Raw genomic sequence first — 12,067 nt, 5'->3', positions numbered from 1 at the left:
ACACACACACACACACACACAAATTTGTATGTTAGGAGAGCTGTTGGTTCTCTCTGCCTTACTTTAAGTGGCAACACCCTTTGATCAGAATAGCAACAAGGCAGGGAGTAGGCATGGTCATGGCCATGGCATTCTAATTAAAAAGAAAGCCCAAGACCTGGCAAGCCTCCCAGTTGTATCACAGAGAAAAAAAAATAAAGGGATTTTTCAATCAACTTAAAAGCAGATGTTGGCTCTAGTATACCCTATGGCTTCCTGAAACAAAGCTACTTTCTAGCCCTAGATTTTGTCTATTTCCCAATATGTACTTCTCACAATATAGGTTCTTTTCCTCTGCTCCTTAGTGTTTCCACAAGTAAAACACAGAAACTTCTAGACTCTTCCCAAGGGCACTCGTTCTTAGGTCTACCTGTCACCAAAGCTAGCCAACCTCTTTCTAACACATGAGAACTGAGGTGTGGCCTTTTTAACACATATCAAGAAAAGTGAAGAGTGCATTCAAGAATCAGGTATCAGAGGCTGGGAGCATAGCCTAGTGGTAGAGTGCTCAGCTAGCATACACAAAGCCCTGGGTTCGATTCCTCGGTACCATATACACAGAAAAAGGCTGGAAGTGATACTGTGGCCCAAGTGGTAGAGAGCTAGCCTTGAGAAAGCCCAAGGACAGTATCCAGGCCCCGAGTTCAAGCCACAGGACTGGACAAAAAAAAAAAAAAAAAAGAATCGGGCATCAGTCCTGGTCTATCAGCAACTTCCTGTTGCCTTGCACAAGGGTCATAATTCATCTTAACCAATATTTCCTGACCTTGTCATTTATGGAGAACACTATCTTTTGGGTCTCCCTTCTAAAACTATAGTGATGATCAAATGGGCTTATATTACAATGAAAGGGCTTTGGTCAATTTGAAAAGAGAAGGAAGAGGAGGAACCAGTGACCAAGAGCTCACCTTGGGTCCAGGCTTGGCCTCCAGGGTGGATGTGGTCCCCGCTGTGGATGTTTCGCTGACCATGCTGGATGGTCTTTGGTTTCTCTCCTGCTTCGACATATGTGAGTTTGGCCTGTCAAGACGCATAGGAGAGTCCAGTGAGTAAGTGCCAAGCTGCTGACTGAAAACTGCTTTCAAAGACTGATTCCAGGTTGGGACTGGTTGCCTGGCCTTAAACAAACCTAGGCTATATCTATTGGAGATTATCTGACTCTAGACTACAGCCAGAAGGTTACGATGTGCAGCTTGCCCAGGTGCTTCAAGAACCAAGAGGATGACAGGTGGGCATAACTCCACTACCAGACACTCCCCAATGGGTTCAAATCCTTACCCCTGCCTGTTGTCCTAAGGTACCCACACTTATTCTCCTAGGCAAGTGTTTGTGAAGACTACCCTACCAATAGGTGCAAGCCACTCTTCACAGCAGGAAAGAGCAATCCGTAAGCTTACTCACATACACCTCCATTCTCCTAACTCCCAAAAGGAGTTGCTTATAATTAGTAACAAGAAACCACTTGCGCACACATCCACACCCCCAGATACACACAGAGAATGCTTACATAAACGCCAGTGGGGCTTGCCTCCCAAAATAGACTACTCAACAAAGAGTCCTATTCTGGGAACACTCCATTTGCCCCCAAAATAGAGCCATTGGAGATATTAACCCCTTGTCCCATGCCTGGAGAGTGAGAAGAAATGAAGTATGCTTCAGCCTCCAGTAAGTATCCTGGGGCTTCCCCACCAAACATCACAGTGAAATAGTTTCCCATTAAGAAACTGTCTCAGGAAGGCCAGCAGTCTGGGAACATCTTGGAATTATACCACAGAGACACTGAAGATGGTCTTTCTCACCTGCGTCCCCAGAGCGCTTGCATCTGCCAGACTTTCAAATCAACAGTGACAAATATCCCCACACAAACACCAAAAGATCCTTAAACAGCTTGACACCTTGTTGCAAGACCTTGCCAACTCCAGAATCAGCAAGCTTTTTCTCTCAGCATTCTGTGGCTGGGTTTTGTCCACTATTCCAATGGGCAACAGGATCCATGCAGTTGGAAACAGGTAGAATACAGTGGGGCGAGGGGAAGAGGATCTCTGCCTGAAGAAACAACCTGCATTGGCAGACTGGCCCAGGACTCTGAGGAGATGGAGCGGAAGAATCCAGGCTGGATGCAGATGAAGAAAAAGTACTTGAGTCGTCCTTCACCAGACTCACTTTCAGAGAGGCACAAGAGGGGGAATTCTAATCTCCACAGTAAATGCACCCTTCAAAGATCTCTGCTGCTCAAAGATAGCAATCCTTCATATGACCTGAGACACAGCAATGACCCTGTGCCAGGAGGGAAGTTCTCTGCAAAAGCTGTGCAGCCAGTATGCTTCCTGAATAGTGCCAGTAGCAAGGGATTGGCTCAGTGGGATATTTGGCAGCTGGAGGTACGTGTACCACCAGGCAGAAAGATCACTGGCTTCTTATCAGCGCAGGCACTCACTCCAGATTCCCCGCCCCCGACCTCCATCCCAGCAGACTGTTGTTACTGCTCCCCACTTAGAATGAGAATTCATTGTGCTCAGCCACTCCCTGTTGGCAGGCACTCTGCACAGCAAGAGATAATTGCTGCTGAGAGTTGAGAGGGGGATCTGAGAAGCTGCCCTGTTCACTGTCTACCTCTGAACTGAACTATGTCCCAAACAGGAACCTAGCCTTGATCATATCAGATTTTCTGAGGGGAAGAGGAAAGGGAGAATAGCTCTTGGGTTCCTCACTTAAGATGCCTATGTCTCTCAGATGACAAGACATGATGTCCAAAAGCAGAAAAGGTTTGCCTGGGATTTTTTGAAGTTTATATTGTTCTCATTAATAGATCCTAATATTTATTATTATCATTCTATAATAATAATAGAATGTTTGAAAAATAGTATAGGCTTATTATAGACTACTTGGGAACTATAAGAAAAGCAGAAAAGAAAAGAAAATGACACCCAACATCCTGTTATCCAAAACAAATTAATTTGCAATATTCGATTTACTTCCATTCTTTTTTTTCCTTTTTAATATTCTTGCTTTGGGTCTGGGGTTGGGTGGGTTAATTTTGTTGTTTGTTTTTTTTATAAAATTTCATGGGCTAGTTTTGTTTTTATATAATTGCAATCATGATCTTACGTCTTGCTTTTTAAAACTTTGTAATATTAACATTTTATTATAATCATCCACATAATTTCAAATCCTGCATCGTTTTTCAATAGACACTTCATGACTTCTCTGTAGGACAAAAAATCTGTAGGTCTGTGACTTGCCCCGCAAATCTAAAAGAAAGGTCACTGTAACATTTTTTTCTACAATGCACATATTGTATTTATTTGTTTATTTCTTGCCAATCCTGGGGATTGAACTCAGGGCCTGAACACTGTCCTTGGACTTTCTCAAGGCTACAGCTCTACCACTTAAGCCATAGCACCACTTCCAGCTTTTCTATGTATGTGGTATTGAGGAATCAAATTCGGGCCTTGGTGCATATTAGGTGGGTTCGATTCCTCAGTACCACATACCTAGAAAAAAGCCAGAAATGGTGCTGTTGCTCAAGTGGTAGAACTCCAGCTTTGAGAAAGCCCAAGAACAGTGCTCAGGCCTGACTTCAAGGCCCAGGACTTGCAAAAAAAAAAAAAACAAAATGAAAATAACAAAAAATATCTCCAAGTAATTTTTCTCAGGTGGTTGAAAAACCTGGCTCTCTAGGAAAGTTTTAGAGATTGTTACCCGAGTGTTCTGAGCAGTGAGAACATCCATTGGACATAGGTGACACCCCTTGCATAAAGAGCAATGAACAGGACATCAGTCAGCTGAGTGGGAACATTCTGGTATATTCATTCCAGCCAGGTTCATCTTACAGGAGTGTTGCCCACTGAAGAGCCTGCCTGGGCAATCACTGGTTTGTCTCAAGTCCTCAGTCTGCTATGCTCTATTAGCATACTTAATTAACATACATCAACATTACATATTAGCATGCATTAATATTAACATATTAAATCTTACTGAGAAATATCCCCTTCCACAGAGAAGAGCCTGTGTCCCTGAGCAAAGACATAGGGTTATCACCACTATGGGCACACTGAGTTATATAGATCCCAGGGAGATGAGACAAAATAAAAAGGAAAAACAAAACAAAAAGAAACCCCTCCATATATAGACTTGTGATGTCATTAAATAAAACCTATTAACTTAAAGCCTGCTTGCTGGGTTTCTGTGCTATCTGGATTCCCAAACTACAGCAGGAATAGTTTGAACAAAGATCTTCCTTTCCTTGGCTTAAGCTACATGAATGCTGACTGTTTTGCTGGAGGGGTGTGGGCTGAAATTCAAAACAGTGAGCAAGAGTTTTAGCTCAACTGCTTCCATTCAGAAAGCATCAGAAATGAACAAAAGAAATGAAGACTAGACAAAAACTGCTGAAACCCAGTTTAAAATAATTATTGGATTCTACTCCCAACTTTGTCAAGGACATATCAGAGAGTTGGATAAGAAGTCCACAAAAAGGGCCGGGAGTTTGGCCTAGTGGTTAAAGTGCTTGCCTAGCATGCACGAAGACCCGGGTTCGATTCCTTGGTACCACATACATAGAAAAAAGCTGGAAGTGGTGCTGAGGCTCAAGTGGTAGAGCTCTAGCCTTGAGAAAGTCCAAGGACAGCGCTCAGGCCGTGAGCTCAAGCCCAGGACTGGCAAAAAAAAAAAAAAAAAGTCCACAAAAGGAGTTGCTTCTGCATCCTGAATATGCAGGATCAAATGCCTATTGTACACAGATGAGAGAAGTTACAAACACAGAAGCCGTTTTTCCTTATGAGTCCTAACTTGAATGAATCTGTATAATGGGAGCCTGAGCTGCCTTTCAATCAATGCAGTAAACTGCAGCAAAAACTTTCCATAATTTGTCTCCCAAAGGGCATGTCACCAAGCCAATCATCACCAATCCTAAGGTGCAGGTACTCAAGGCCAAGCAAGCAGAGGAACTGGTCTGCAGTTGTTAAGTGCATGATCTCAATCCTACAAAGGTAGTTTTTATTACCCTCATTTTGTAGATGAGGAACTGAACGTAGAGAAATTAATAAGTTGCCTAAAACAATAAAATAACACTCTAAATCTGGGCTCTGGCACAGTAAGGTGGACCCAGGATATAAGGCTTTTGCTCTTCTCACCCCCAAGGCCAGTCCCTAAACCAAGGGGGATGCTGGGGAAGCAGAAAGAGTAAAAGCCAAGTCAGTTGATCTCAGTCAAGTTCTGAAGCTTGCAGACTCTTTCACTTCTCTGGGCCTTTATTTCCAGGTGAAAATTACCCCTTTACCTCACAAAGAAGCTTGTGGATCCAAAATAAATAAATAAAAATAAAAAAAAACCTTAGAAAACCACAAAGCACTATATACCATAAAAAGCATTATTCCTGATTTGCCAGTAGAGACTCCAGAACTTAAGTCCCACCTACAGTATTTTTTTTTTAATTCCTACGGCACTTCTCTCCAGAATGCTCATAGTGCCCAAAATTTGTTTCTAAACAACAATCACTTCCTATAAACATATCTATGAAAGCCTAATCTAGGATTTTTTTTCTTGTTCAAAGATTGAAACTTGGGCTGAGAGTTTGGCCTAGTGGTAAAGTGCTTGCCTAGCATGCATGAAGACCGGGGTTCAATTCCTCGGTACCACATATGTAGCAAAAAGCTAGAAGTGGTAAAAAAAAAAAAAGGATTGAAACTCTGTGGCATAGACTTCTCTTCTAAAATAATGCTAAGAGTTGTTACAACTGTAAAGAATTTAGAAAGTGGTGGACAAGAAGAATCTCTTACAGGCCTCATTAAATGACACCTTATCACAATGATTCCTGAAAAAAAAAAATGGGTCCCCAAATTCATGTACTTCCCTCAATGATTCTACATGGAAAGGCAGCTAAATGAACTGATGTTAGAGGAGGGGTGTACGAGAAGGGGGTATACTCACAAACACCTGTGCATGTGCTAAGGAGCTTATACTCTCAACTAAGGGGTCTAGGAAAAGCAATACAAAATGTAAATGAGAAAGAAAGAATGTTCTTGGCCCAAATAGGCAGAGACACCTCCACACCCCTCTTCCCAGAGAAAGACACAGACAAACCACCAACGCATACTGTAAACTCCCAGCACCCTGGGGGAGGCTGTCTGACACGGGTTTTCATTCAGTAACTGTGGCCTCATTATTCAACTATGACTTATTGTGTTCCTTCCCCGTCCCCCTCAACTCTTCCTAAGCACAGGCTCCAGTTCCTCATCCCACCCAAGGAGCTGGAAAACAGCACCAACAGCACCCCCTCTCCAGGCATAAAAACTCTTAAGAATTGTGACTCCCTTCACCTCCAATTCAGAGCACTGCTCTGAACCTGGCTTGAGCCTACAGTCTGTGTTTAGCCTTAAGCCCATGTCTTGTACTGATCTGTGTTATTTGTGCCGTAGGAAAAGCAGACCTGGACCTCTCTCACTTCTTCCACCTCTGCCTCGCTCTATCTCAGGTGCTCCAATTCTAATGTGACCCTTTGGCAAACCTTCCAGACTGTCTGCTCCTCTGGTCTACCAAGCGCAGCCATTGTCCTAGACATTGTCTTTATTTATTTTTTTTTTTTTTGCCAGTCCTGGGCTTGGGCTCAGGGCCTGAGCACTGTCCTTGGGTTTTCTCAAAGCTAGAGCTCTACCACTTGAGCCACAGCACCACTTCTGGCTTTTTTCTATGTATGTGGTCTTCATGCATGCTAGGCAAGCACTCTACTACTAAGCCAAACTCCTGGCTCATTGTCATTTTCTAAGCAAGCACTCTACCACTTAAGCCACACATCTAGCTAGAAAAGAGCATTTTTAAATAGAGTTCACAGCACTTCCCAGATAAGGGGGAAGTACAAGAAAAGATCCAAGAGGGAAAGTCACAAGAAGAAATAAAAATCACTCTCCCAAGGAACAGCTTCCCTTCTATTTAGCAGACCCACCACTGCAACATTTCACCCAGCAGACACACCAAAGACATGGTTGCTATGTAGCGGTGACTGTATTCCAAGGCCCAATGCTCTCTACAATATCCACATCAAAAGCCATCACTTGTTATCTGAAAGAACTAAGGGCTCATTACCATCTCTTCCCCTACCTGTAATTGTCACAAATGCTGTCTCCCATATCAGGAAGGAGAGCTGAACAGTCAAGTTTCTGCATCTGCTTGCCAGGTGTTTCCATTCCTCTTCGTTTTTTTGTTTTTTTTTTTCCTGCTGCCATGGCAACCAAATGCAACAGGCAAAGCTAGACCAAGACGGGCAGCATCTACAGAGAAGATGCTGGCTCTGTCAGCCCATGATGATGAAACAACAGCCTTACAGCTCAAAGATCAGCAGGTTACAGCAGGATGGACTCCTTTGGAAGAAGAGGAGTACCCCTTTTCTGCGCTCATTTTCTCCTAGAGAAGCAAAAGATAGCCATCTCCTAGAAACTGGAGCTACTCCCCACCACTCGCAGGCCCCAAATCTACATCAGCCTTAGTAGAGTTTTGCCCAGAAGATGTATCCCCTTCAGCAGAGATCAGAAGATCAGAAAGATAATACCTACCAGCAGCAACGTGGAATATTTTCAAATACTAGCCTCCAATCACCACTCACAACCTTCAGGGCAATTCCAGCCTGTATTTGTTTTCCAGAGAACCCAGATGAGAAAATGAAGGACTGCTCAGATCCCAATGGAAGAAACAAGCTGAACTCACTGGGTGACTGGTAAGGGCAGACAGGCAAGGGTACTGTCCTGGTTAGGAAGCTCCAAGGCGATCCTGCATAGTTTGCAGCTGGCCACTTAGCCCAACACCAGGCTTCGAAAATTCCAAAGCTAGCACAGGTTCTCTCCCTCTCATTCCTAAGCCCCACCTCAACGTGAAATACTTGGTAGAGCTTAGGGATCAGTACTACACAGCCTGCTGTCAGTCAGCTACTAGCAGCTGCCAGTGTCACTGCTGAGGAATGCTCTTCCTTTCTGAGAGTTGTAGAGGTGTCTGTCAGAAGCTGCTGAGAAAACTCCCATCTGCATGGAAACTCAACACCCAAACTGCAGTCCTACACATCCCAACACAAGGAGGACTACTTGAGAAGTACTATGTATAGCCCTTTTTAGCCATGAAAAACATGACCTCAAGCTCACAATTCAAGATAGTCACTGAAAATCAGAAAAGGGGCTTAAGAAGAGTACAGGCTAGGAGTCTGGCCTAGTGGTAGAGTGCTTGCCTAGTATTTATGAAGACCTGGGTTCAATTCCTCAGTTCACATACATAGATAAAAGCCAGAAGTGGTACTGTGGCTCAAGTGGTAGAGCTCTAGCCTTGAGAAAACTGAAGGACAGTGCTCAGGCCTTGAGCCCAAGCCCAGGACAGGCAGAAAAAGAAAATTTTTTTTAAAAAAAGAATCCAATCACTACAAATGACACCATTAAAAGACAGTGAGAGACAGAGACAGACAGACGGGGGTGAGGGGGAGAACACTGAGAAAAGATGACTAAGAAGCATGAAGTTGCCACAGCTCAATTTCATAACAGCAATTTCAATGAAAAACTATACAGCAGTAACTGCATACTATATTACTAAAGGAAACTCAGCACTCAGTTTACAAAATACACCTAAGGATGAGCCATTTTCCCTGAAGACTACTAAAGTAAGAGGCAGTGCAGTGAAGTGTTTAGAAGCACATTTAGGGCCAGGCTTCCATGGAATGAAATTCTGCCTTCCACTTACCACCTGTGTACAAAGCAACAGGACCTATTGAATGATGTCCAAGTGGTTGAATTAAGTGGCATAAAAAAAATAAGGTGAAGGGGCTGGGAGTTTGGCCTAGTGGTAGAGTGCTTGCCTAGCAGGCAGGAAGACCCAGGCTCAATTCCTCAGCACCACATACGTAGAAAAAAAAAGCCAGAAGTGGTGCTGCGGCTCAAGTGGTAGAGCTCTAGCCTTGAGAGAGACCAAGGACATTGCTCAAGCCCAGAACTAGCAAGGAAAAAAAATAAGAAAACAAGCACTCTAGTCATATAGTAAACCCAGCTTGTTAGTGACAGGCTCAAAGAGCACTACTTCTGTTGGTCACGCAGATATATATATATGGATAGATAGATAGATAGATAGATAGATAGATAGATATAGATATATGCAAACACATTGCCCTTTCCTTCTTCCTCAAGTCAGTCACCAGGTCAGTCAATTTTACCTCCCAAATATCTTCAAAATACACTCAGTGCTCTTCATTTATCAGTCTAGCTTAACTCCTCGAGCTTCATCTTGGTTTTTATCTAGATTGTGTTTCTTGACGGGGGAAGTCTCAACTTAAATACAGCCTCCTGTATGAGAAAGGGGTTTCTTGGACTCCCCTTGGATCAGTTCCCAGTGAGCTCTGTATTTCTTCTATTACAAACGTTTATCACTTTTGTAATCTCATTTCATCATGTGCCTGTTGGACTCAACAGTAAACTCCTCATTAACTGGACTACATTTGTCTTGCTGCTCTGATATATGCAAGCACTCATATCAGTTCGTAGGTATATTCCCTTATTCTTGATGCCTAAAGCATGTCCTACCTGTTAGAAGGTCTGTCTCACTACACTGTACCACCCACAATGAGATAAGCAGGTACCTTTAAGACATCTAGGAAATGACCTTGAAGAAGGAACATCTTTTCCTTGAAAGATGGATGGAACTGAGATTAATTACTGAAATATTCTGGGTGGGAGGAAAAATAAAAAAAAAAAAAACACCACATTACCTTCTCACAAGTAGTCTTCTGTTAATGAGAGGAAAAGGAAGTATGACAGAACTATTTATAAAGCCTGTGCATCTCTAATAGTTTTGGTCCCCACTCCCAAAGCTAGGTATAGAAGTCAGGACCTCTCATGCTTGCTTCACAAGCACTTACCACTCACCCCCAACCTCTCGAAGCTTTTATTGAAGCTGGTAGTTTTCTACATTAATGACTCTCCATCCAGATCTTAGGACAGCAGGCACTTGTGTCTTGAAAGGGACTGAACTGAATGAGCTTTTGACCTTTAAGAGTCTATAAAGGAACTCATTCTGGGCTGGAATTTGGGGAATTCACATTGGTTTTTATCTTGACACAACAGTTCTTTTTCAACCTACGAGAGAATACAATCTTCATCTTCTACTTTTTTCTACTACAGGCTGAGTATCCCTTACCTAAAGTGCATAGTACCAGAAGCTTTTCAGATTTCAGACTTTTTCAGATTTTGGAATATTTGTCCTGATTGAAAATTACTAATCCCAAAGTCCCAAATCTGAAAACTTTTTGAATACCAACATAGCACTTAAAATGTTTTATATTTTAGAGCATAAGCGATTAATGTTACTCAATGTGAAGTCCCAGTCCCAGTCTCAGAGTCTGGAAGTAATGTCCTATGAAGCACCAGCTTCCAGTTACAATCACCAGGCTATAACTGTACCAACGACAGCACATCCCTGTATCATCTCTCTCCTGTCCCACATCTTCTCATTGAGAAGAATCTGGAGATCCGGGTGTGGTGGCTCACACCTGTAATCCTAGCTACTCAGGAAGCTGAGAACTGAGGATCCTGGGTTCAAAGCCAGCCCGGGCACTAAAGTCCGTGAGATTCTTATCTCCAATTAACCACAAGAAAACTGGAAGTAGGACTGTGGCTCAAGGGGTAGGGTGGTAGCCTTGAGAGCTCAGGGACAGCACCCAGGCCCAGAGTCCAAGCCCCATGACACCCCCCCTGAAAAAAAAAAAAGAATCTGGAGCCTGAGCAAGTAAATTCCCACATTTCATTTTGAATCAACCAATCCACCTTGAAGTCCCGCTACCTAATAGAAAAAATATTCCAACAAGTTTTGTTTTGTTCAAATACCTTTAAGCTGCTAATCCATCCCTGGATAATGAGAATTTTAAAAAATACTTACTCTTCTTGAAGAATAAATTCACTATTTTCTGGAGAAAACTGCCCGGTCACAGGATGCCTGAACGCTGTGGTCTGCTGGTTATGGCTAGAGAGACAAAGAGATGATGAATGAGAAGTTTTATGAATAAAAAAGATAATAAGCAAAACAGGCTAACAATATCTGGAGACCCCTAGTTATCCTCACATGTAAGAAAAGTGGGTATTTTCTCCAAAACACATTTAATTTATCAGAACACAGTTCTGTCAGAAAACCAAGATTTCCAAACCAGAAAGGTGATAATTTTAATTCTTAAAAAAAAAAAATCAGCTGAGCACCAGTGGCTCTTACCTGTAATCCTAGCTACTCAGGAGGCTGAGATCTGAGGATTGTGGTTCAAAGTCAGACTGGGTACAAAAGTCTATGAAACTCTTATCTTCAATTAACTACCAGAAAACTGGAAAGGACACTGTGGTTCAAGGGGTAGGATACTAGCCTTGAGCTGAAGAGCTCAGGGACAGCACCCAAGTTCAGAATTCAAGCCCCACAACCAAAAACAAAAACAAAAAAAACTTGGGCTTTACAAAACAGTGCAACTCATACATTTCATAACATACTTACTCCAAACACCCTGAGATGTTTAGCAAAAAATTACTTTAACACAGCACAAGCTAAAACAAGAGTGAAAGAAAGCAGACACCACTTTCAACAGCTTCCCCAAAACTGTGAAACAGGGAAAGAATTCTAAGAATTAACCACCCACCCAGCAAATTCTATCTTCTTAAAATTCTTCTTCCTATTATTACAAAATGTCTTCAGTTCAAAGATGGGATAATAAATGTATGGGCATGTTTCTGCAATGTGACCCCCACAATTTCAACACTGTGCAGTTTCTATCACTCCTTTGAAGTTAGGAGGGGTCAGCCTCTATGTCAAGCTGACAGACATAAAGTGTAGGTGTTGTGTGTTGCCCAAGACTGCCTGAAAGATGGAGGAGCTGGCTCTACAGGCTGCTGGTCTACCTCTAAAATAACCTCTTTAAAAAAAAAAAGAATATAGTTGATTGAAAAGAAATTGTCACAGTATCATAGTCATTTTCTAAATTTTACAAAATCTGAAAGGATCATCCATGATGTCACCATCTGAATATTTA

At 42.5% G+C, this 12,067-nt stretch overlaps 1 protein-coding gene across 4 annotated transcripts in view; it reads right to left on the bottom strand.

Annotated features, from left to right (window-relative positions):
- Nucleotides 1–12,067, bottom strand: part of Plekha7 (pleckstrin homology domain containing A7) — a 192,602-nt gene that overhangs the window by 56,828 nt on the left and 123,707 nt on the right. For all 4 annotated transcript variants that reach the window (XR_016538067.1, XM_090348066.1, XM_090348067.1 and 1 more), the window contains 2 exons: nucleotides 10,939–11,022; nucleotides 948–1,059 (listed from right to left, as the gene is read on the bottom strand). Coding sequence is in view for 3 of the 4 variants with exons in the window: in XM_090348066.1 (XP_090204192.1) it covers nucleotides 948–1,059; nucleotides 10,939–11,022 (196 nt within the window). In the remaining variant the exon portion in view is untranslated. The remainder of the gene's footprint in view (nucleotides 1–947; nucleotides 1,060–10,938; nucleotides 11,023–12,067) is intronic.

Source organism: Megascapheus bottae, chromosome 16 (genome assembly GCF_031878675.1).
Source record: "Megascapheus bottae isolate mThoBot1 chromosome 16, mThoBot2.hap1, whole genome shotgun sequence".
Classification (NCBI taxonomy): domain Eukaryota; kingdom Metazoa; phylum Chordata; class Mammalia; order Rodentia; family Geomyidae; genus Megascapheus; species Megascapheus bottae.
The sequence above is the reverse complement of the archived record's forward strand: the minus strand, read 5'-3'. Positions and strand labels throughout refer to the sequence as shown.